General features: G+C 51.3%; 3 protein-coding genes across 6 annotated transcripts in view; all 3 read left to right on the forward strand.

Moving 5' to 3' along the window:
* The window catches only part of Flnc (filamin C), a 28,294-nt gene extending 20,033 nt beyond the window's left edge, over nucleotides 1–8,261 (forward strand). For 2 of the 4 annotated variants that reach the window (XM_028762535.1, XM_028762536.1), the window contains 16 exons: nucleotides 156–296; nucleotides 575–703; nucleotides 795–968; nucleotides 1,579–1,740; nucleotides 1,817–2,020; nucleotides 2,478–2,630; nucleotides 2,719–2,841; nucleotides 2,985–3,227; nucleotides 3,509–3,778; nucleotides 3,873–4,010; nucleotides 4,205–4,320; nucleotides 5,565–5,697; nucleotides 5,797–5,973; nucleotides 6,146–6,364; nucleotides 7,064–7,273; nucleotides 7,391–8,261. In XM_028762535.1, coding sequence (XP_028618368.1) covers nucleotides 156–296; nucleotides 575–703; nucleotides 795–968; nucleotides 1,579–1,740; nucleotides 1,817–2,020; nucleotides 2,478–2,630; nucleotides 2,719–2,841; nucleotides 2,985–3,227; nucleotides 3,509–3,778; nucleotides 3,873–4,010; nucleotides 4,205–4,320; nucleotides 5,565–5,697; nucleotides 5,797–5,973; nucleotides 6,146–6,364; nucleotides 7,064–7,273; nucleotides 7,391–7,578 — 2,780 coding nt within the window. In that variant the 3' untranslated portion in view covers nucleotides 7,579–8,261. The remainder of the gene's footprint in view (nucleotides 1–155; nucleotides 297–574; nucleotides 704–794; nucleotides 969–1,578; nucleotides 1,741–1,816; nucleotides 2,021–2,477; nucleotides 2,631–2,718; nucleotides 2,842–2,984; nucleotides 3,228–3,508; nucleotides 3,779–3,872; nucleotides 4,011–4,204; nucleotides 4,321–5,564; nucleotides 5,698–5,796; nucleotides 5,974–6,145; nucleotides 6,365–7,063; nucleotides 7,274–7,390) is intronic. The other 2 variants (XM_028762537.1, XM_028762538.1) reach the window with 1 other exon arrangement.
* A 5,947-nt stretch (nucleotides 8,262–14,208) lies between these two features.
* Nucleotides 14,209–16,904, forward strand: Atp6v1f (ATPase H+ transporting V1 subunit F). The gene is made up of 2 exons (XM_028762631.1): nucleotides 14,209–14,412; nucleotides 16,467–16,904. The coding sequence occupies exons 1-2, from the start codon at nucleotides 14,255–14,257 to the stop codon at nucleotides 16,666–16,668; spliced, it is 360 nt and encodes a 119-aa protein (XP_028618464.1). The 5' UTR covers nucleotides 14,209–14,254; the 3' UTR covers nucleotides 16,669–16,904.
* Nucleotides 16,905–17,844: 940 nt separating this feature from the next.
* Atp6v1fnb (ATP6V1F neighbor) lies at nucleotides 17,845–19,981 on the forward strand. Its single transcript, XM_028762521.1, has 2 exons — nucleotides 17,845–18,349; nucleotides 19,851–19,981. The coding sequence occupies exons 1-2, from the start codon at nucleotides 17,929–17,931 to the stop codon at nucleotides 19,958–19,960; spliced, it is 531 nt and encodes a 176-aa protein (XP_028618354.1). The 5' UTR covers nucleotides 17,845–17,928; the 3' UTR covers nucleotides 19,961–19,981.
* Nucleotides 19,982–21,105: the final 1,124 nt, after the last annotated feature.

Raw genomic sequence — 21,105 nt, forward strand, 5'->3', positions numbered from 1 at the left:
CCTAGTTTGGGATTCGTCCTTCTATTCCTGAATAGGCCGCTTCCCAGTGTCTGGGCTCTGGGGAAAGCAGAGCTCCTCAAGAACAGGCCCTGGGACAGCAGGGATGTGTGGTGGGCAAAACCAGCATCACACACGTAAGCGTATCTGCCTTTCAGGGGAGGTCCGGATGCCTTCTGGTAAAACAGCACGTCCCAACATCACTGACAACAAGGACGGTACCATCACAGTGAGATACGCACCTACAGAGAAAGGCTTGCACCAGATGGGGATCAAATACGATGGCAACCATATCCCTGGTGAGTCGGGGGCAGAGTGAGACCATAGCAAGAGGAGCTGACACCATGTTAGTCCTGCCGTCCTCATTTAAATACATATGTAAGCACCTGCCATACACGGGCACCAAGGGAGGTTCTGGGGAAATGTGTGTCCTAGTGGTGATAGACTTCTAAGAGCCAAGTCCATGTGGCAGAGACACAGTACTCAACATCCAAGGCTGTTGAAGAAGCTGAGGGCCAACATGGGTGCAGGAAGCCCCTGTCCCTTTGCTAATCCAGCTCCACCTATCACTCCCCAGGGAGCCCTCTGCAGTTCTATGTGGATGCCATCAACAGCCGCCACGTCAGTGCCTACGGGCCAGGTCTGAGCCATGGCATGGTCAACAAGCCTGCCACCTTCACAATTGTCACCAAGGATGCTGGGGAAGGTGAGGAGAGCTGCCAAAAAGAGGTGAAGGGGCTTGCCAGGCTGCAGGCTCAAGGATAGACCCTCTGATCTCATCCCACTGTCACTTACAGGGGGGCTGTCACTGGCCGTGGAGGGTCCATCCAAGGCAGAGATCACCTGCAAGGACAACAAGGACGGCACCTGTACTGTGTCCTACCTACCCACAGCGCCCGGAGACTACAGCATCATTGTACGCTTTGATGACAAGCACATCCCAGGGAGCCCCTTCACAGCCAAGATCACAGGTGAGGTGGACACTCAGGCACGAGCAATCTGCACATGCTCAAATCACTTCACCCAGGACATTTGGACAGAGACTGCTGGGGAGGAGGAGAGCATCTTGAGATAAGTGTAAGGATGCTGCTCTCCACAGCAGGCAAGGAACGCCCCGCCGCCCTGTGCTTTAAAAGACGTGATCATCTATGTCAGCTCAAGGCCAGCCTGGTCTACATGGAGAGCTCTAGGGACAGCCAAGCCTACATAGAAAGACCATGTCTCAAAATACCAAAAAAACAAAAACAAACAAACACAAAAGAAAAAAGCAAAAGAAGACATCATATTTCAGTTTCCAAGTTACTCTTGAAAAGGTATCAAAACAGTGTTTGAGAAAGCCCGGAGACAAATTAGCGCTGTGATTGGAGCCATAGAAAAAAAGCATCTGGTATTTTGTTCTGTCATCCCATGTAACTCAGTATTAAATACATAAAGTTTCAAAGAGAGACTTAGCCTCCCCAAGACCGAGACTGGCACAGTGAACAGGGATGGTGGGTCCTTCTGAGGTCCTTGTGAATGCAGACCAGGAATGCTAGAGTTTGTCTGGAACCAACAGCCTGATCTGTCCCAACTGTCTCCCAGGGGACGACTCCATGAGAACATCACAGCTTAATGTGGGCACCTCCACCGATGTGTCACTGAAGATCACAGAGGGTGACCTCAGCCAGCTGACAGCCAGCATCCGGGCTCCTTCAGGCAACGAGGAGCCATGCCTGCTGAAGCGCCTGCCCAACAGGCACATTGGTGAGCACAGTGACTCCTGGGATACCTGGGTAGGAGAGGCCTCAGGGATGTTCTGCTTACTGTCCCCTCTCCACAGGGATCTCTTTTACCCCCAAGGAGGTCGGTGAACATGTGGTGAGCGTCCGCAAGAGTGGCAAGCATGTCACCAACAGCCCCTTTAAGATTTTGGTGGGGCCTTCGGAGATCGGAGATGCCAGCAAAGTTCGAGTCTGGGGCAAGGGCCTTTCCGAGGGACAAACCTTCCAAGTAGCAGAGTTCATTGTGGACACTCGCAATGCAGGTACTTCTCCTCACAGAATCCCCCATGTAGTTAGCACTCCACAGATTCTTAACCCTCTTTCCTGCCCATGACCTCCCTCCTCTGAACACCTCCTCCTCCCCTGGGCTTCCTGGACCTGTTGGGATTCAGTCTGGAGCCCGCTGGATGAAAGTGAATGTCCCCAGTCAGTCAGCTCTGTCACAGCTAAGTGAAAGCTCAGCTATCCTGAGCTTGTTAGTCCCCACTCCCTGGAATCCAAGTTCTCAGTATGGAATTTTCCAGAATGTCTCTTTAGTAGGCCTTAGTGACAAACACTGGCTCGCTTCTCTACATCTCATGATGCCATTTCCCTTAGCGGTCAGTACACTCATTTGACATCTGTTGTAGGCAGGGTCTTCTGCATGGGGCAGGAGAGCAGTGTAGGTACAGGTACCATGGGCTCAGGGGAGACATTTTTTTCTCACATCCCTTCCCTTAGGCTATGGAGGCCTAGGGCTGAGCATCGAAGGTCCTAGCAAGGTGGACATTAACTGTGAGGATATGGAAGATGGTACCTGCAAAGTCACCTACTGCCCAACTGAACCCGGCACCTACATCATCAATATTAAGTTTGCTGACAAACACGTGCCTGGTAAGGCTCTGGGCTGGGACTCAGTGGGGACAAATCTGGTGACAAGGCAGGTGACCTGTGAACATGATTTTTTCTTTCTCACTTACAGGAAGCCCCTTCACCGTGAAGGTGACTGGCGAGGGACGCATGAAGGAAAGCATCACCCGGCGCAGACAGGCACCCTCCATTGCCACCATTGGCAGCACCTGTGACCTCAACCTCAAGATCCCAGGTAAATGCTACAGAGGCAGAGAAGAGCCAGCGGGGAGCAGGGTTGGCCATGGGATGTCCTTGAAGCCTTGAGTCTACCTTGGGGCCTCTGTCCTGCCTGCCTCTCTCCTCACCTCCTGCCACCTGCCTCTGGGCTTTCTATAGGAAACTGGTTTCAGATGGTGTCTGCCCAGGAGCGCCTCACTCGTACCTTCACACGTAGCAGTCACACCTACACCCGCACAGAGCGGACAGAGATCAGCAAGACTCGAGGTGGGGAGACTAAGCGTGAAGTCCGAGTGGAGGAGTCTACCCAGGTTGGTGGAGATCCTTTCCCGGCTGTTTTCGGCGATTTCCTAGGCCGGGAACGCCTGGGCTCCTTCGGCAGCATTACCCGGCAGCAGGAAGGTAAGCAGGGAGCTGGGGTCCTCACAGGGAGATGGGGCCGCCTGGGGTCCTCACGGGGAGATGGAGCCGCCTGGGGTCTTCACGGGGATATGGGGCCGCCTGGGGTCCTAACAGGGATATGGGGCTGCCTGTTCTGTGAGACAGAATGGCCTCATCCTTGGCCACCTTGGCCTAGATGGCCAGGACATGTCTGAACAGAGAAAGGGGTTCACTGAGGAAGGAGGGGACCATAAAGACCAGATACAGCCTCTTGTTGGCCTGACATCACCCCAACCCTTCAGGTGAGGCCAGCTCTCAGGACATGACAGCCCAGGTGACCAGTCCATCTGGCAAGACAGAAGCCGCAGAGATCGTTGAGGGAGAAGACAGCGCATATAGTGTGCGCTTTGTGCCCCAGGAGATGGGTCCCCACACAGTCACTGTCAAGTACCGAGGCCAGCATGTGCCCGGAAGCCCTTTTCAGTTCACCGTGGGTCCACTAGGTGAAGGTGGTGCCCACAAGGTACGGGCTGGAGGCACAGGGCTGGAGCGAGGTGTAGCTGGTGTTCCAGGTAAGCGGCTAAAGCCAGGGGGAGCTTGGGGCCAGGGCAGCAGATGTGAGTGGCAACAGCACTAAGTCACCACCCCTACTCTATTGCTATCTAGCCGAGTTTAGCATCTGGACCCGAGAAGCTGGTGCAGGGGGCCTGTCCATCGCTGTGGAGGGTCCCAGCAAGGCAGAGATTGCATTTGAAGACCGCAAAGATGGTTCTTGTGGCGTCTCCTATGTTGTCCAGGAGCCAGGTAGATGGTCAACTTGGGGTGGGGACAGGGTTTCTACTTGCTGGCCAATGGGCTGTGGGACTGGCCCCATAAACCACTACACCCCAAGTTCCTTCACCCACTCAGAGCTGAGCCCTGGAACAAGGCTGGGATGGGAGATATTTGCCCCTCCTGCCCTTATCCTGGATAGCATGCTGACCAGCCTCCTTCCCCAGGTGACTATGAGGTCTCCATCAAGTTCAATGATGAGCACATCCCAGACAGCCCCTTCGTGGTGCCCGTCGCCTCCCTCTCGGACGATGCTCGCAGACTCACTGTCACCAGCCTCCAGGTCTGTGCCAGGGCTGGGACCTGAGAGACAGGCAGGAGTCTAGGAGGGCAGGCCCACATGGCCAGTGACTTGGCTTGGTGGAGAAGCTGGCTGCAGTCTCTTCTCCCACTGTATGCAGCAGGGGTCAGGGCCCTTGCGGGGAGCGTGTCTGCTTCATGCCTTGTTTGGGCTTTTTAGAAGCAGTGTCTCCCTGTCCTTCCTGAGAGGCGTGTCTGGTCGCTGAGTTTGTTCCATTTTCCCCTGAATGTTTATAACTAAGGACGTTATAAGAATAAGTACATAAAATCAAAATAAACGGAGGCCAGTTGCAGAGGGCTCATGAGCAAGCACGTGTAGATTGGGCTACACCTCGCTTACCGCTGCAACCAGCTGTACTTTTTCCTGACGTGACATCTAGAAAGGTCTCCTTTCCTTCTGCCATACGGGAATGTATACCATGCCGGCTTTCAGCAGGCCATGCTGGCAAATGGGACACTGTCAAAGAGTTGTCAGGAGAGGACAGGACCCTGCCCCCACATCCTTTTTTTTTTTTTAACTTTGTTTTTTAGATTTATTTATTTTATTTTATGCATATGAGTACACTGTCGCTGTCTTCAGACACAGCAGAAGAGGGCATCAGATCCCATCACAGATGGTTGTGAGCCACCATGTGGTTGCTGGGAATTGAACTCAGGGCCTCTGGAAGAGCAGTCAGTGCTCTTAACCGCTGAGCCATCTCTCCAGCCCCACCCCACACTCTTTTAGCTGACCCTCAGTGCAGTTCTATCGGCCAACAGTGAGCCCGTCCACTCTAGCCCAGGCTCCCATCCGCACACCCCCAAACCCTTCTCGTGCTCTCTCCAGTGCTCCCCCTTGGCCACCCCCTCCTTGGGGCAATCTACACCCAGCCTGTCACATCCAAGCTCTTACAGCCCTGCAGCCCATGCAGCACTGTCAGGCCCTGCTACTAGGCCTGCAGTACTCCGTGTCTGGCCTCTGGGTCCTCAGTGAGACAGGGATAGATCACTCCTCATCCCCTGTGGTACCCAGCATGGGTAGGGTGGTGCCTACAGGTGGATGCAGACAATGGCAGATCAGCCTTTGCGTCTCAGTCCTTCCCTGCAATCTGGGCTGGCAGGCAGTGACCAGGCTGGAGAGGCGGGAGAATTGGGCTGGCCGTGCAGTAAGAACAGCACTGGGCCGCAGAGAGGACTGGTCTAGCTCCAGCTTCCCAGGACTCTGAATGTGCTCTGTGCTCTTTGCAGGAGACAGGGCTGAAGGTGAACCAGCCAGCGTCTTTCGCGGTGCAGCTTAATGGGGCACGTGGTGTGATTGATGCCCGGGTACACACACCCTCAGGAGCTGTGGAGGAGTGCTACGTCTCTGAACTGGACAGTGGTGAGCTGGCCCTGCCCCTGGCATCTCCCGCCAGGCCACGGTCTCTGGCAAAGAGGTGAAGAAACATGGGGCCTCACTCACCAACCTTCTGCTTCACAGATAAGCATACCATCCGCTTCATCCCCCATGAGAATGGTGTCCACTCCATTGATGTCAAGTTCAACGGTGCCCACATCCCTGGAAGCCCCTTCAAGATCCGTGTCGGGGAGCAGAGCCAAGCTGGGGACCCAGGCTTGGTGTCAGCTTATGGGCCTGGGCTTGAAGGAGGCACGACGGGTGAGTGTCTGATTGAGGGGAGTAGGATTAGATTCGGGGGGTCAGACATCCCTTGGTAGGTCAGGCACTTGTTCGTACTGACCTGAGGTGCTGCCCAAGAGCTCCAGGGCTCCAGGGCTCCGGCCTGGGCTGTGCTCTTCCTTTCCTTCATCGTGTTCCCTCTGTTCTCCAGGTGTATCATCAGAGTTCATTGTGAACACCCAGAACGCAGGCTCAGGGGCCTTGTCCGTCACCATTGACGGGCCTTCCAAAGTGCAGCTGGACTGTCGGGAGTGTCCCGAGGGCCACGTGGTCACTTACACTCCCATGGCTCCTGGTAACTACCTCATTGCCATCAAGTATGGCGGTCCTCAGCACATTGTGGGCAGTCCCTTCAAAGCAAAGGTCACAGGTGAGTACCCTGGCTGGAAAAGGTTCACGGAGCCCAGCCCAGCATGGCTGGCTCGGGTGGCCATTCACGTTTGATGATAGTCTGCTTCCAGTTATGGTCTAGCTACCATGATGGAGGTGGGCGTGGCTAGGCAGCATTCCATTCTGTAGAGCTGGGCATCTTTAAACAATACAAGTCTTGTCAGGCACATGTCTTTTATCCCAGCACTGGGGAGGCAGAGGCAGGCGGATCTGTGAGTTTGAGGCCAGCCTGTTCCTCAGAGTGAGTTCCAGGACAGCCTGGACTATGCAGAGAAACCCTGTCTCGAAAACCAAAAAAGAAAAAAAATCTTTTTAGTTTTTTCAATGCTGTGATTTGAACCCAGAGTCTTATTCATGCTAGGGAAGTGATCTAGCACTGAGCTATATCCCCATTTTGTTCTGTTTTAAAGTCATACTCTTGCCCTGTGAGTTAACTTGACTCCCCAGAGGAAGCCTGGAAGGGTGAGGGGCGGAGCCGGAAATGGCTGTGGCCCAGGGCTAAGCAGGGATTGGAGCTGGTCAAATGCTGTCTGTGTTCATCACAAGCTGCAGCTGAGGACAGGCAGGAGCCTAGCGCACACAGTGTTGCCCAGTGCCCATCTCAGGGGATCATCAGTGTCCTAGAAGAGGGCAGGAAGTCCTTCTGACTGGGCCTGTGGGCACCTATTCTACCCTTCAGGTCCCCGGTTGTCTGGAGGCCACAGCCTTCACGAAACATCCACAGTTCTGGTGGAGACAGTGACGAAGTCCTCCTTGAGCCGTGGCGCCAGCTATAGTTCCATCCCCAAGTTCTCCTCAGATGCCAGCAAGGTGGTGACAAGGGGCCCAGGCCTGTCCCAGGCCTTTGTGGGTCAGAAGAACTCATTCACTGTGGACTGCAGCAAAGCAGGCATGTTCCACTCGAGAGGCTTGTCTGTGAGAGGAGGGGAGGGGACAGGAAGCTGTCCAGGGACAGGGCTGTGGGCTGCTTGTGGTGTGAGTCACGCCTCTCTGCCTCCCTCTCCAGGTACCAACATGATGATGGTGGGGGTACATGGGCCCAAAACCCCCTGCGAAGAGGTATATGTGAAGCACATGGGAAACCGGGTCTACAATGTCACCTACACTGTCAAGGAGAAAGGAGACTACATCCTCATTGTCAAGTGGGGTGATGAAAGTGTCCCTGGAAGTCCCTTCAAGGTCAATGTGCCCTGAATCTCAGAAGCGCTTCCCCCAGACCAGGCCCCCACTTCCTGCCCGACATACCCACACAAATGTGCCATGCCCCTATGCACACTCACACCATCAAACACAAAAGCACCTGCCTTAGGTGTGATGTGGGTGAAATAATCCCACCCCCACCCCACTGTGCCACTTGAGTGGGGGGCCTTTATCTGTCTCGGATCAGTGTCCCTCAAATGTGGCCTGAGGGAAGCCTGGGGTGAGGCTCAGGGTAGAGACTGTGAGATAAGGGGTTAATCGGGTTGGGGGGGAAGCCCTGGGGATCACAGTGGGGCTGATGCCAGTGGGCAAGCACTGAGTTGGGGTATCTGTGTGTGAGAGAAGTCACCCTCACAAACCGCCATGCCTGAGGACTCTTTTAGGCCCATCTGGTGGCCACAACCTTAGAGTGAGGGGCTTGGAAAAGAAAGAACAATCAGAAGAAAGCAGACCCTGAACAAGCAGCATGGCATATGGACTGGCCCTGAGTGACATGCTCTGCCCAATCCAGGCCTCCTGGGGAACTGATTTCTCTTACTTTTTTTTTTTTTTTTTTTTTATGGTTACACAGCTCTACCCCATTGGGGGTCTTTTTTACACATTGTGGGGCCCAGCTCTCTGGGAAACTTTTGCACATGTGGAAAACACCAAATAAAGCATAGCTGTTGAGAAGGCTTGGCTGTTCTTTGTGCGAGCGCGTGTGTGTGTGTGTCTGTGTGTCTGTGTGTCTGTGTGTCTGTGTGTCTGTGTGTGTCTCTCTGTGTCTGTCTGTGTCTGTGTCTCTGTGTGTCTGTGTATGTGTGTGTGTGTGTGTGTGTGTCCACTGTTGCCTCCTGACTGACAGTAGAGAACCACACAGAGGTGAGATGGCCTGACCCCAGGCTGAGGCAAGGGCGTGGGGAAGACAGGAGGTCTGGGACACTGGCTGAAAGAGGACCCAGTGAAGTAGTCTTTCACTAACTAGGAGGTTGGTAGTTGGCGATTGGGAGCAGACACTGTTAAGGGTGCCTGGAAGGCCACTTAAATTCAGCTCAACCTGAAGGATGTTCTTTAAATTAGGTTCTTAGAACTATGACCACAAGTCCGGGGAGTGATGATGTACACCTTTAATCCCAGCACACAGGAGGCAGATTCTTCTGAGTTTGATGCCAACCTTGTCTACTGAGTGAGTTCTAGGACAGCCAGAGCTACGTAGAGAGACCCTTTCTCAACACAAACACACACACACACACACACACACACACACACACTATGACCTCTGACTTAGGCACTAATGTTCTTTACCAGAAACCAAATGAGAATCTTGAACCTCACTCCAGACCCTCTATCAGACCTGGGCCAACAGCCCACTCATTTCAAGTCTTGACCTAGCTCAGGTCTCCTGGACCTCATAGCAGCTTCTGAACTAATCTCTTGGCTCTGACCTGCCGTCTATGTTCCATGCAGCAAGAAAGTGTCCCATTAATGACCTCACGTCCCTCTGGTTTAGAGCCAGCCCCCTTGTGGCTCCAGTCCTTTTGCAGGAAGTGGTTTTCTCCATGCTCCCCTGAATTCAGATGCCTATCTCCCCACATGTGATTGGCCAGTGTACCCAATCCCCATTTGCACTCTCTGCTTCAATACCCTCTGTGGTTTTCTGGGTACCTAGGCTGCAGTTCTGACCTCTGCTTGGAGCACTTTTGCCTCCCTATGCTCCCATTTCTGGCCAATGGGAAGCTTTCCAGAACCTCTCTGACTTTTCCTGAGCCACAACTACCAACTCCTGCACTTTCCTGGGGCACACGTCTGCCTGTGGTGATCACCCTGGTCTGTGGCCAGGGATGCATGGCCTCCACAACCAGTCTAAGCCCTCCTTACTCCGGGAGCTCTAATAGAGGCATGAATGATCTGTGAACAAGTAGCAAAGCAGGGCAGAAGCTCACATCACTAGATGGATCCCATAACTGTAGGCCATTCCCAGGTGCTCCATAGTGATGCCGAGACCCAAGACAATGTGACCCCAGCCTTCAAACCCCATTCAGTGACTGTCTGCTTCCTCACGCTCTCTTTAGGTTTCCTCTTTCCCTTCCTGTCCTAAGAATGAGACAGGATAGAAAGACTCATGAGACACAGGAAAGAAAAGGGAGAGAGCCTCCTTACCCTTAGAGTCTGGCTGAAGTCTGAGAGTCAAGGATTCCAGCACAATTAACATTTTCTGTGAGGATTGCCAACAAAGAGACAATACTTGTTTTATGCAGAGATATTTCAAACAAAAATGTTAAAATAGTAATGAAGACTAAACCGTTGTTGACAATAAAAACATCATGACTTCCTCAGGCTCCCCTTGAGATTTAGGATTTTACTTATTAGCTGTAAAGTCTATCCAGGGCACATGGGGAACCACCCTATGATCTCATCTAGGTTCCTTAGTAACCCTCTGAGATGTGACTACAGAAGTCATCAAAATACTGCATAATGCTATGCTTGAGACACTTCATTCTCTCTTGAGAAGCCCACACCCATGCTCGAATGCACACAATCCTTTCTCCAAGCACCTCACCTTGCTAAACCTATATTAATCTCTAATAAATCTGAACCCAGCTTTGTACTGGCCCCTCCTGGAATTCTTTTCTGCAATGAAATTAAAAAAAAAAAGTCTCAGCTTTACCTAAGAGAGCTCTCAGAAAAGACTCTCTCAGACTGCCGCAGATGACAGTATAGAACTGTGTCTCCTGTCCTTGTCACACTATAGGTGACAGGAAGTACTTTCCTCTCCTCGCTCCCTCAAGGCCCTTCTGGAACTTTCTTTATGGCATCTCTGCTCTTCCTACTAGAGTTTCACACTCTCACTTTCTCCCTGCGGGCGTTCCTGGGAGCAGAACTCATCTTCTATCAATCCTTCCTCCCTAGCTCCTCATCATGGACCATTTGACAAACGGTGGTTGAACAAAGGAGCAGAGATATATTTGGCATTCTTCAGCTCCTAAAAGCTCACCCAGCCCATTAGAGGTGAAATTGTTCTCTTAAGCATCTGACCACTTGTGATCATTTAGGACTTCTGTGCCAGGTGCTGGAGCCAATGCTCCTCCTACCCACAGCCTCACACCCACCCTACTCTCTACTCATCCCTCCTTGACGGAGGTGGTTTGCCGCCTTTCCCTGTGGCATGAAATACTCATAGTTAGTGGGTTCAGCTGCTCTCACCCAGCCATGGCGGGGCAGTAGATGCTGAGCTACTGTGGGCCTCTTCTCAATCCTTTAAGACCTGTGATCCATCCCTGAGAACTTAGTGCTAAGTCTAAAATGAAACCTTGAAACACTAAAGCAGAGAGTGAGACCCAAGTGTACCCCAAATCCCAAGCCAACCAGGCCACATCAGTGACAGAAAGCACCTAAAGGGATGAAGTGTTTCTTCTGGCTCACAGTTTGAGGTTACTGTCTATCATGGTGGAAAGACACAGCAACTAGAAGCTTTTGACTAGGTCGGTAGGAGCTCAAGGCTGTTTACATGAAGCTGGGAGGATCAGGACACAGAAAACACATCTGGGCAGCTCAGAGGACACTCAGATCACATTGGATATTTTTATCCTTTTTACTCAGTCTTGGGCTCCATCCTATGTGATGGGATCAACCACATTCACTGTGTTTGTCGGGAGACCAAAGGTTTGTCTGTTCCTCCAGGAACAGTGTTTCTCAATTCAATCAAGTTGACAATCCAAATTGACTGCCAGACATACATACAACCACTAGTTTAGACCTCGTGGATGTGTCAAGCACTCCACACTCAAGGCTCCCCTCCCTCCACCTCTGACTGTCTGTCTGTTGGAAGAACAATGCCCCTTTCCCCTCCAACCTTTCAGAGTTCATACCCTAAGGAATGTTACTTTTTTGTTTTGTTTTTTTTCAAGATAGAATTTCTCTGAGTATCTCTGGCTGTCCTAGAACTAGCTCTATAGACTAGGCTGGTTTTGAACTCACAGAAACCTTCTTGCCTTTGCCTCTGGAGTACTGGGGTTAAAGGTGTGCACCACCACGAGCTCTCAGCCCCATGTGGACGGGCGTGGGTCCTGTTGGGCAGAGTTGTGGATCCCTAGTGTCTGCCGCAGCTCAGGGAGGCAGAAGCACAGGACACCACCACCACTGACAGGAATGTTACTCTTATTCCAACAGGTATACTGGCTAGATGACATGTCTCTCTGCTTGCTGCTCAAACACATCCACCCTCAAAACCAGTTTTGTGCACTCTGGCTCTAAGAATCTCTCATCTCCCTCCAGCCCACTTTCCCTATTATCAGACCTGCATTCCAGCCAGCATGTCTGTTTGGCTCCTTCCTTCAGCTGTGTGTCTACACACAATGTAGTTCCAGTATAGCTCTAATGTATGAGCCTGGTGATAATGACCCTTTAGTTTTTGGAAAACATCTAGATTCTTTTTGATTGTTTGCTTGGTTGTTGTTGGTGGTGGTAGTGGTAGTGGTGGTGGTGGTGAGTGTATGTGTGCATGTGTTTTTGAGAAAAGGTCTCTGTATGTAGCCCTGGTGATACTGGAATTAGTTCTGTAGACTAGGCTGGCTTTAAACTCAGAGATCTGTCTACCGCTCCCTCCTGAGTGCTGGGATTAAAGGAATGTACCACCATAGCCTGTTTCGTTAATTTTTTTTTTTTTTTTGGAGACGGGTTTTAAAAAAACAATTGCTTGCAGTTATTTAGTTATTTAGTGTGCCTCTGTGTGTGTTTGTGTGTCTCATAAAACAAACGCAGAGAGATCAGAGGCCAACTTACAGAATTTGCTTCTCTCTTTCCACCATGTAGGTTCTAGAGATTTAATTGAGGTCATCAGCTGTGTGACAAGTGCCATTATCCACTGAGTCAGCATGCTAGCTCCAGGATAATCTTAATATAAAGTTGTGGTGGTCTAAATATGTTTGGTCCATGGGAAGTGGCACTATTAGAAGGTGTGGCAATATTAGAGGAGGTGTAGTCTTGTTACAGGAAGGGTGTCACTGTGGAGGTGGGACTTTGAGGTCTCATATATATGCTCAAGTCTGGCCCGTGTGATCAAGACTCTTGTCCTGGCTGCCTGTGGAAGACAGTCTCCTTCTGGCTGCCTTTGGATTGAGATGTAGACCTCTCGGCTCTTCCAGGACCATGTCTGCCTGCAAGCTGTTATGCTTCCTGCTATAATAACAGACTGAACCTCTGAACCTGTAAGCTAGCCCCAATTAAATGTAACCTTTATAAGAGTTGCCCTGGTCATGGTGTCTCTTCGAATGTTCTGGTGGCCCTCTCACGCCTAAGACAATATTCCAAGCCAGCCTTGAGCTTGTGGTAGTGCTCTTGCTTCAAATCTCAATGCTAGGGTTGTTTCTATGTAGTCTCTAAATTTAGCAACTAACATGAGGCCTTGCTTGGCTCTCTATAGCACTGGACAGTGTCACAATTAATTTGCCCATTTCTTTAGTAATTAAATATATATTCAGTAGTTGTTACCCATGTCATAGGTAACTTGCATGCATACAGCATACAGATTCAGAACTTGACCTTCCAGCTAGGAAATATCTTTTCTTGGACAGTTGTGATAGTCCATGTCTGTAATCCCCGACTGAGGCAAGAGTTGGAACAAACAAATGAAGGGACAGGAAATAGTGGTGCATTCCTATAATCCCAGCATTCAGGAGGATGAGGCAGTAGGATAACTGGCTCCAAGTTCAAGGTCAACCTAGTCTACATTCCTGAGTTCCAGGCCAGAAAAAGCTACATAAAGCAGGTTTCAAAAAACAAACTACCAAATAAAACCAAAAAGAGGGAAGGGTTTTGGCATGGTGGTAGGCACAAGCCTTAAATCCTAATACTTGGGAGGCAACTAGTGAGATTTTTTTTTTTTTAATGTTGTGGTAGCACATACCTTTTTTTTTTTTTAGATTTATTTATTTTATTTATGAGACACATCAGAAGAGGGCATCGAATCTCATTATGAGTGGTTGTCAGCCGACATGTGGTTGCTGGGATTTGAACTCAGGACCTCTGGAAGAGCAGTCAGTGCTCTTAACTGCTGAGCCATCTCTCCAGCTCAACTAGTGAGATCTTAAGACACAAAACAAACAAAGCACTGGGTTGACCAGATAAACCCCAAGGTGACTCCTATAGGGTATGTTATGACCTCACAAACTTGTGCCCAGCTCCACTGCACCCGCCTCCAAAATCACAAATGTAACAACAACAAAAATTTTAAGTCAAACAAATCAAGCACAGACTGTTCTGTGTAATGGCACAAGCCTATAATCCCAGCATTCGGAAAGTAGAAGCAGTAGGATCCATCCTCTCCTACATTGCAAGTTCAAGATCAGCCTGAGATAGGAACCATCCGTCACAAAAAAACAAAACCAAAATAACGTACAGAAAAAAAAAAAGAGTATGACTCGGTCTCTAATAACTCTAGGTTCAAAAGGCGTTGGTTCCAAGAAGGAATAAATAAAGGACAGAATGCCGGAGAGAGGCCTGTGACGCTCAGCCTTCTGGGAGACGTAGTTCTGTGGTTCCAGCCTTTATGGCGCAGGAGTACGCAGATTGAGCCGAGTTCCTGCTAATGCGCGTGCCCGGGAGGCGGGGAACTGCGCATGACTGAAGGGAGGGGCCGCTGCGGGGGCGGGGCATCACAGGTGTTTGGGGAGCGCTCTGCCTGGCCGACAGGATGGCGGGCAGGGGTAAACTAATCGCGGTGATTGGAGACGAGGACACGGTGACTGGTTTCCTGTTGGGCGGCATAGGGGAGCTTAACAAGAACCGCCACCCTAATTTCCTGGTAGTGGAGAAGGATACCACCATCAATGAGATCGAAGACACTTTCAGGTACGGTAGCCTGTGAGGCCTAAATGGGCCCTTCCGCTTGCTACAAGCACGGGGAGAATTGGCAGCCTGTTAACCTGGGTGTCCGGGGGTAATGGGGGTCGGGTTGGTCCCAGAAGCCGTCTGTTCACTCGGAACACGGGCCTCCGCCGTCTAAGTTCCCCTTTGGAGCTCAGTGGGGTCCAGCCTGCGGCAGGTTCAGGAACTCCCTATCACATGATTGTGTGTCAGTTTAGAAGGGGAGTGGAGCTTATGATCTGTCCCTGCTGTAACTGGACTCCTGGAGCCTCTGGCCAGTGCTAACTGGCATGTTCAGCCCACTTCCGGGGTCCCTGAAGTTCGCCTGCTTCTCTGGACCTTACAATCTTTTCGACTGTATCCTAAACAAACCACCACCAATGTAGGTCTGGACAGTGGGCTCGTGTGTGTGTGTGTGTGTGTGTGTGTGTGTGTGTGTGTGCACAGTTGTCCTGTAAGATAGTGGTTATTCCCACTTCCTAGTGAGAAAAATAAAGGACAGATAGGTTAGGGCACAGGCCTGAAGACACACCAACCATATGAGGCAGAACCCAGGTCAACTCTTTCTTTTTAATTATGGAGTTTGTGTGTGTCCGTGGGGAGGTGTGCACACGTGGAGGTCAGAAGACAACTTTGTGGAGTCAGTTTTCTTTCCATGGGCTTTAAGGATAGAACTCAAGTAGCCAGGCTTGTATAGCAAGCACCTTTACCTGTGCCTTTGTTAACTTACTACCTACTCTATACAGCTCCCAGCATCTGCCCCGGGGTTTCCATTTGTCTTGTGCACAATGGATACAACATCTGGGAAGTATGGCCTTCCCCAAAGACCTTGTACCTCAAGTCCTCACTTCATGCCCTGGGTCATAGTTTCAAAACCTGGGTGCAGGCATTACTTTTAAGCCAGGAAGTGCCCTGATGACTAGAATGGAGGGTGCCAACTCCCTTTTTTTTCTCTCACTCCTTTTCTAGAACTACTATGCCAAATCTCAGGAATAAACTGCCCTCACCTGTTTTCCCTAAATAGCCCAGTCCAGGGATGCTGGCTGAGACTAGTTCCCACAGTCTGGATTGTGGCAGGCTCTGACCCGGGAGGAGACTGATCTCTAAGCAAACCAGTAAAGTGACCTCCATTGTCACTAGAGGACAGACCTTACCTCCAAGAATTTGCCATGTTTCCAACAGAAAGAAACCCTAAAATCACCAAGTCAAATCTGTTCCGTGCTTGGGACAAAGTAGGCACCCAGTAAATTATTTTAATGAGTAAGTACGTGGCTGAATGAGTGTGCACGTCTGTGTGTGGCGGTGATCACATGAGAGGAAGGCCAGAATGGCAGTCTCTGTCTGGAAATCTTGATTCCCTCATTCTTGAGTTTTCTCTTTCCAGCTTGCCTTTGGCGTGTAGCAGATGTCCGCTTGGTCCATCCCTGCCATAATCAGCAAAGATCTTGAGGCCTTTGGTGGTCTCAACTCTATTACTTAAAAATTTAGTAAAATTCAAAAGGTATACCTTAAGGAATCACTCTACCACTCCATCCTTGCATCTTGTCTTCAATAGGAAAATTTGTATTTTGTTTTATGAGACAGGGTTTGTGTAGCCCTGGCTGTCCTGGAATTAGCTCTGCAGACCAGGCCTGGCCTTGAACTTCACTACCACCTGGTCTTTTTCCTTCTTTTCTTTCTCTCTCTCTTTCCTTCCTTCTTTCTTTCTTTTTGGTGGTGGTGGGTGGTGATTTGGGTTTTTTTTTTCTTTTGTTTTGTTTTGTTAATAAGGTTCTTGTGTTTCTAGACTCTTACACAGATACAAAGGGGCTCATACCTGCTTCCCTCTCCTCTGCCTCTCCTCCACAGAGGCAGCATAGAAAATCCACTGACATGCACCCAGTCTTCATTACCAGTTCCCTCCACGAGCAAATGTGTGGACTCCAACCCTGATCAGTGTGGTTCTGAGCTCCTGAGTGCAGTCGCTGCATCCAAGGAAAGATAAGGTTGAAGGCCCGATGCCTCCAGCCACAGTCATTTCCTCCTCTTCTTCCCCACAGGCAGTTTCTAAACAGGGATGACATTGGCATCATTCTTATCAACCAGTACATCGCAGAGATGGTTCGGCATGCCCTTGATGCCCACCAGAGGTCCATTCCAGCGGTCCTGGAGATCCCATCCAAGGAGCACCCCTACGATGCCGCCAAAGACTCCATCCTGCGCAGGGCCAAGGGCATGTTCACCGCTGAAGACCTGCGCTAGGGCTGCTCAGCCCTCAACCCTCCTCTCACTACCAGGCCTCTCCCAGTTTGCCATCCTCTAAGTTTCAAGCCTTGGTTTCCAGCCCCTCCCTTCCTCTTCACTGAGTGGCTTGTCAGCTGTTGGGGTTCTGTTGTTCAGGTCTAGGCTGGGTAGAAAGTCCAACCATCGCTCCACTACCTCCTCCCTGTGCTGTTAAGCACTATCATTGTTGATATTAAAGGAATATTCTCTCCAAATGGGTGCTGGTTTGGATACGTGAAGGTTGCAGTGTTCGGGGACATTAGACTTGCAGATATGGGAAAGCTACCAAGAGCAAGGTGAAGAATTGGGGGGTCGGGGGGCTAATTCAAGGACTGGTCACCAGGATCGGAGACTGGCTTCAGGGATGGAGGACAAAGTTTGAGCCCAGTCTTTTCTACCTTTGCTTCTTCGAGTCAGTCGTCATGGTGCTGGGAGGGGCCCTGCCCAAGGGACAGAATTGTCATTCTAGATGAGCGTTCTCAATCTGTGGGTCTCCAAAACCACAGGGGTCCCTAAGACCATCAGCGAACACAGATATTTACAGTTGGAGAGCAGGATAATTACAGTCATAAAGTAGCAACATCGATAATTTTATGGGTGGGGTTCAACACAACATGAGGAACTGCATTAAAGGGTCTCAGCATTAGGAAGGTTGAGAACCACTGATCTAGTTAGAGCCTGGGGCCTACAGGTCTGGGAATCAGATGTTTAGTTAGTGAGCCTTTCTAGGCTGCCTCAGAAAAGGTAACCTGGGACTCTGCTGAGGGCAATGGCAGGTAGAATCCTGGCTGTCTTAGTTAGGTTTCCATTGCTGTGAAGAGACACCATGACCAAGGCAACTCTTACAAGGGCAGCATTTAATTGGGGCTGGCTTACAGGTTCAGAGGTTCAGTCCATTATCATCAAGGTGGGAGCATGGCAGCATCCAGGCAGCCATTGACACAGGAGGAACTGAGAGTTCTACCTCTTCATCCAAAGGAAGCTGGGAGCAGAATGTCTCCTACGTAGCTAGGAGGAAAGTCACAAAGCCTACTCCCACAGTGACATACCACCTACTCCAGCAAGGCCACACCTCCAAATAGTGCCACTCCCTGGGCCAAGAATATTCAAAGCACCACACTGGCCCTGTGTGAGGTGAGGCTTGGTTGCTAGGTGACCATCCCAGGGCAGCCACCCACTGTCCACTTGCTATGCCCACTCCGCATTAGCTACCCTGATACTGCTCGTTCCTTTGCTACCATGTCAAGGCAGCTCAACATGGACACCTTGCGGCAAAACTTCTGGAAGGAGGAATATCTCAAAGAGATGATGCTACGTTATGAATGGCAGCGCAAGTACGGGGCTCTGGTGAAGGCCAAGCAGAAGGCCAAGGCCGCGTCCCGTCTGCCCCTCAAACTGCCCACGCTGCGGCCTACGGCCACAGTCACACTACCACCTGCCTCCAAAACAGCCCCATCTAAAGCCCCCAGCCCTGCCCCAGAGCCTCTTTTTCTGTCAGAAATGTACCCAGTTCCACCTGACACCAAAGCCCTGCTGTATGAAGGCATCTCCCATGACTTTCAGGGGCGCTACCAGTATCTCAACACCCGAAAACTGGATCTGCCAGAGACGCGTTACCTGTTCCCCATCACTACCAATTTCACATATGGCTGGCAGCTGGGTGAGCCCCAACCTCCCATAAATGGGTCCCTCACAAACACGGAGCTCCTGCCATATGTTGGAGAGTAAAGAGGAAGGCCATATTGTGGGCAAGGAAACAGATCTAACAGAGACAGGCTCTGTGAAATGGATGGTGGTGGGCAGGGAGGCAGGGGCGTGTGCTTCAGTTGGATTCTTAGCAAAGGCCTATCTCAGGTTTTTAAGGCTGGGGGCTAAATGATATGGGGAAGGGTTCTATCCTAATCTGAGGGGAAGCTAGTGAGGATTTAAATGAGTGACACTGGGTTTGAGAGACGGATGCTTCTAGGCAGGTGAATTAGGTTAGGTATTTGTGTTGTCTTGGCAAGATGTGGTTAGGATTAGAACTGAAATCGGGGCTGTTTTGGACAAGACTCTATGGAGCTTCTCAATGGTTTAAATCAAACAGGAAGGGCAAGCAGTGCCAATCCACAGATTTTGTTGTAGTCACTCATAAGATTGGAAGAGGACAGGGCTGGTAGTGTTTGAAGACAGGTCTGTGGTGGCCATATTAAGTTCAGGATGTCACTGAGGCAGCTGTGTGTAGAAGCATGGCCTTCAGGAGTTAGGGCAGAGCTGAGAACAGAATTTTACCTGAAGGGAGTAGGGAGGTGGGCCAGCGGGTAGGGGTGGCATCGGCAGGAAGGTGAGCACCTGTTTTTTTCTGTGACACTGAAGGTAGGTTGTCAGCTAGGACCAAGAGCCAGAGAAGCCCAGTGGCTTTTCAAAAGTGTGGGGAAAATAACAAGGCTGTGTGTGCCATTGGGTCAGTGAGGGCTCTGAGTATCCATTTACTCACTACCTAACAGGAAGTTCCAGGGAGTGTGTCCCACTGCCTGAGCATGTGCAGAGAGGGTAGGTGGGTGGGAGCAACACGTGCCCTCTTTTTCCTCTGAGACGAAAATATGGGGAGCCAGCTTCTGAAGAGAAGAAAGAGGAAGCCCCAGATATGAGGTAGGGGTAGAAGGAAAGTCCCATGTCTCCACTGTTTGTCTCTGTGACAAACATAGCTCAGAGGCACCCTCTGACCTGGTGTTCCTGGGAGAGAGTGCAGTGGTCCATCATCTAGATGCCAAAAAGAGGGTCCTGGTGGAACATCTTAGAAGCGGATGATTGCCGGGCGGTGGTGGCGCACGCCTTTAATCCCAGCACTTGGGAGGCAGAGGCAGGCGGATTTCTGAGTTTGAGAGTTCGAGGCTAGCCTGGTCTACAGAGTGAGTTCCAGGACAGCCAGGGCTACACAGAGAAACACTGTCTCGAAGGGGGAAAAAAAAAAAAGAAGCATGATTGAGGCAGACAGCTGAGCCCAGTTACCCAGCACCCAAGCGTATTTTATTGTAGTCTTCACTTCTCAGAAGCCCTTTTGATTTATTTATGCAAGGCAGAAACAACATGCGTAGAGTCCTAGGGGTATGTGGGAAACTCCTGTGCTCTGAGACCCCCTCCTCAGAAACCCAGTCCTAGTATCTGACATCTTTTCCCAGGCCCTGCAACAAAGCAAGAATTGGTCTCCTGCAAGATGTGCCGAATCGAGTCATTCTTCCGTAAGAATGGTGCCTTTGCACTCCTGGACCCACGAGATCTGGCCCTCTGAGCTTGGGCCTGGCAGGGACTTCAGAACCAAAAGAAGAACTAAGAGGATTCCTGGTAGAGCCTCATTGTTCTGTGTGTGCGTGCACATGTGTGCTCGTGTGTGCTCGTGTGTGTGTGTGTGTGTGTGTGTGTGTGTGTGTGTGTGTGTGTTTCTGTTCTCCCTGGCCCTAATGGTTCCCTCTGGGCCTTTCTAAAACTATCTTGCACCTAGGGTCACCCTTTAGTCTTTTCCTTAACCATCAGCTCAATATCTCCATAGGGACCCAGCAAGGGCAAGGCAGGCTGGGTAGGGAGGAAGCTATTCTCCAGCAGTAGGCTTCTCAGTGCCAGGAGACAGTAGCTCCTGGAAGTTCTGGATGTTCCTGGGAAGACAGTGGGTTGTCAATCAAATGTCAGGGCAAAGGGGCACCTACCTATTCCCTGCCTGCCCGTTACCTGGCCCCGAGTGCCCGCAGCTGCAAAGTCCTGCCTCGATGCACGTGTTTCAGCAGTTCCCGCAAGATGCGTTGCTGTCGCTGTCCTGCTACATCCTCCTAGGTGGCAAGAGCTCTGAGCGGGCAGGTGTGGCCAAGAGGGGGCCGTCTGGCACCCGCCCCTCTCCCGCGGAGCCCCCCCAGTGGCTGTCGTCCTCCCCATCCCTCAGGAGACAAAGCCGTGGTGGCCCTGCCGCCTTTCCCCAGGCTCTTGCCTGTGGTGCCTTCTGAGCCACACTGGGAGGGAACCCCAGCGGGTGAACCCGGCGGTGGTGATTCGCAACGAGGTGGAGTCGTTCCAGGACCTGGGGAGGTGGCAGTCATCCGGGTTCCGCTTGGGCGACCCTCCCATCCCCTCCACCACTACTACTTGCAGGCCGGGTCCTGGGACTCACCCGGAGGCGCTGCTGCTCGCGGTCCCTCCACCGCCGCTGCCTGGCCGCGCTGTTCAGCTCCAGCAGTCGCTGCAGAACCTCCTGCCCTGAGCTGGCCAGCGCCTCCTCCCTGTTCCGGGGCGCAGGCCACGCAGCCTTGGAGGGTTTGGGGTCCCTGGGGCCTCTCTGCTCCCTGAGAGCACTGGGGAGTCTTGGCTGGCACTCCTGAGCCTCAGAGACAAGTATCCCGCCTTCTGGGCCTTGGAGCTGTGGTGGGGTGGGAGGCACCACAGGGAGAA

The sequence above is a fragment of the Grammomys surdaster genome, unplaced genomic scaffold (genome assembly GCF_004785775.1).
Source record: "Grammomys surdaster isolate TR1022 unplaced genomic scaffold, NIH_TR_1.0 134, whole genome shotgun sequence".
NCBI classification, from domain to species: domain Eukaryota; kingdom Metazoa; phylum Chordata; class Mammalia; order Rodentia; family Muridae; genus Grammomys; species Grammomys surdaster.

Bases quoted from the DNA above. Each gene is read 5' to 3' on its own strand.
- Atp6v1f (XM_028762631.1), top strand. From the start codon at position 14,255: ATGGCGGGCAGGGGTAAACTAATCGCGGTGATTGGAGACGAGGACACG. The intron at 14,413-16,466 runs GTACGGTAGCCT...TCTTCCCCACAG, and splicing joins GAGATCGAAGACACTTTCAG to GCAGTTTCTAAACAGGGATG.
- Atp6v1fnb (XM_028762521.1), top strand. From the start codon at position 17,929: ATGTCAAGGCAGCTCAACATGGACACCTTGCGGCAAAACTTCTGGAAG. The intron at 18,350-19,850 runs GTGAGCCCCAAC...ATCTTTTCCCAG, and splicing joins CACATATGGCTGGCAGCTGG to GCCCTGCAACAAAGCAAGAA.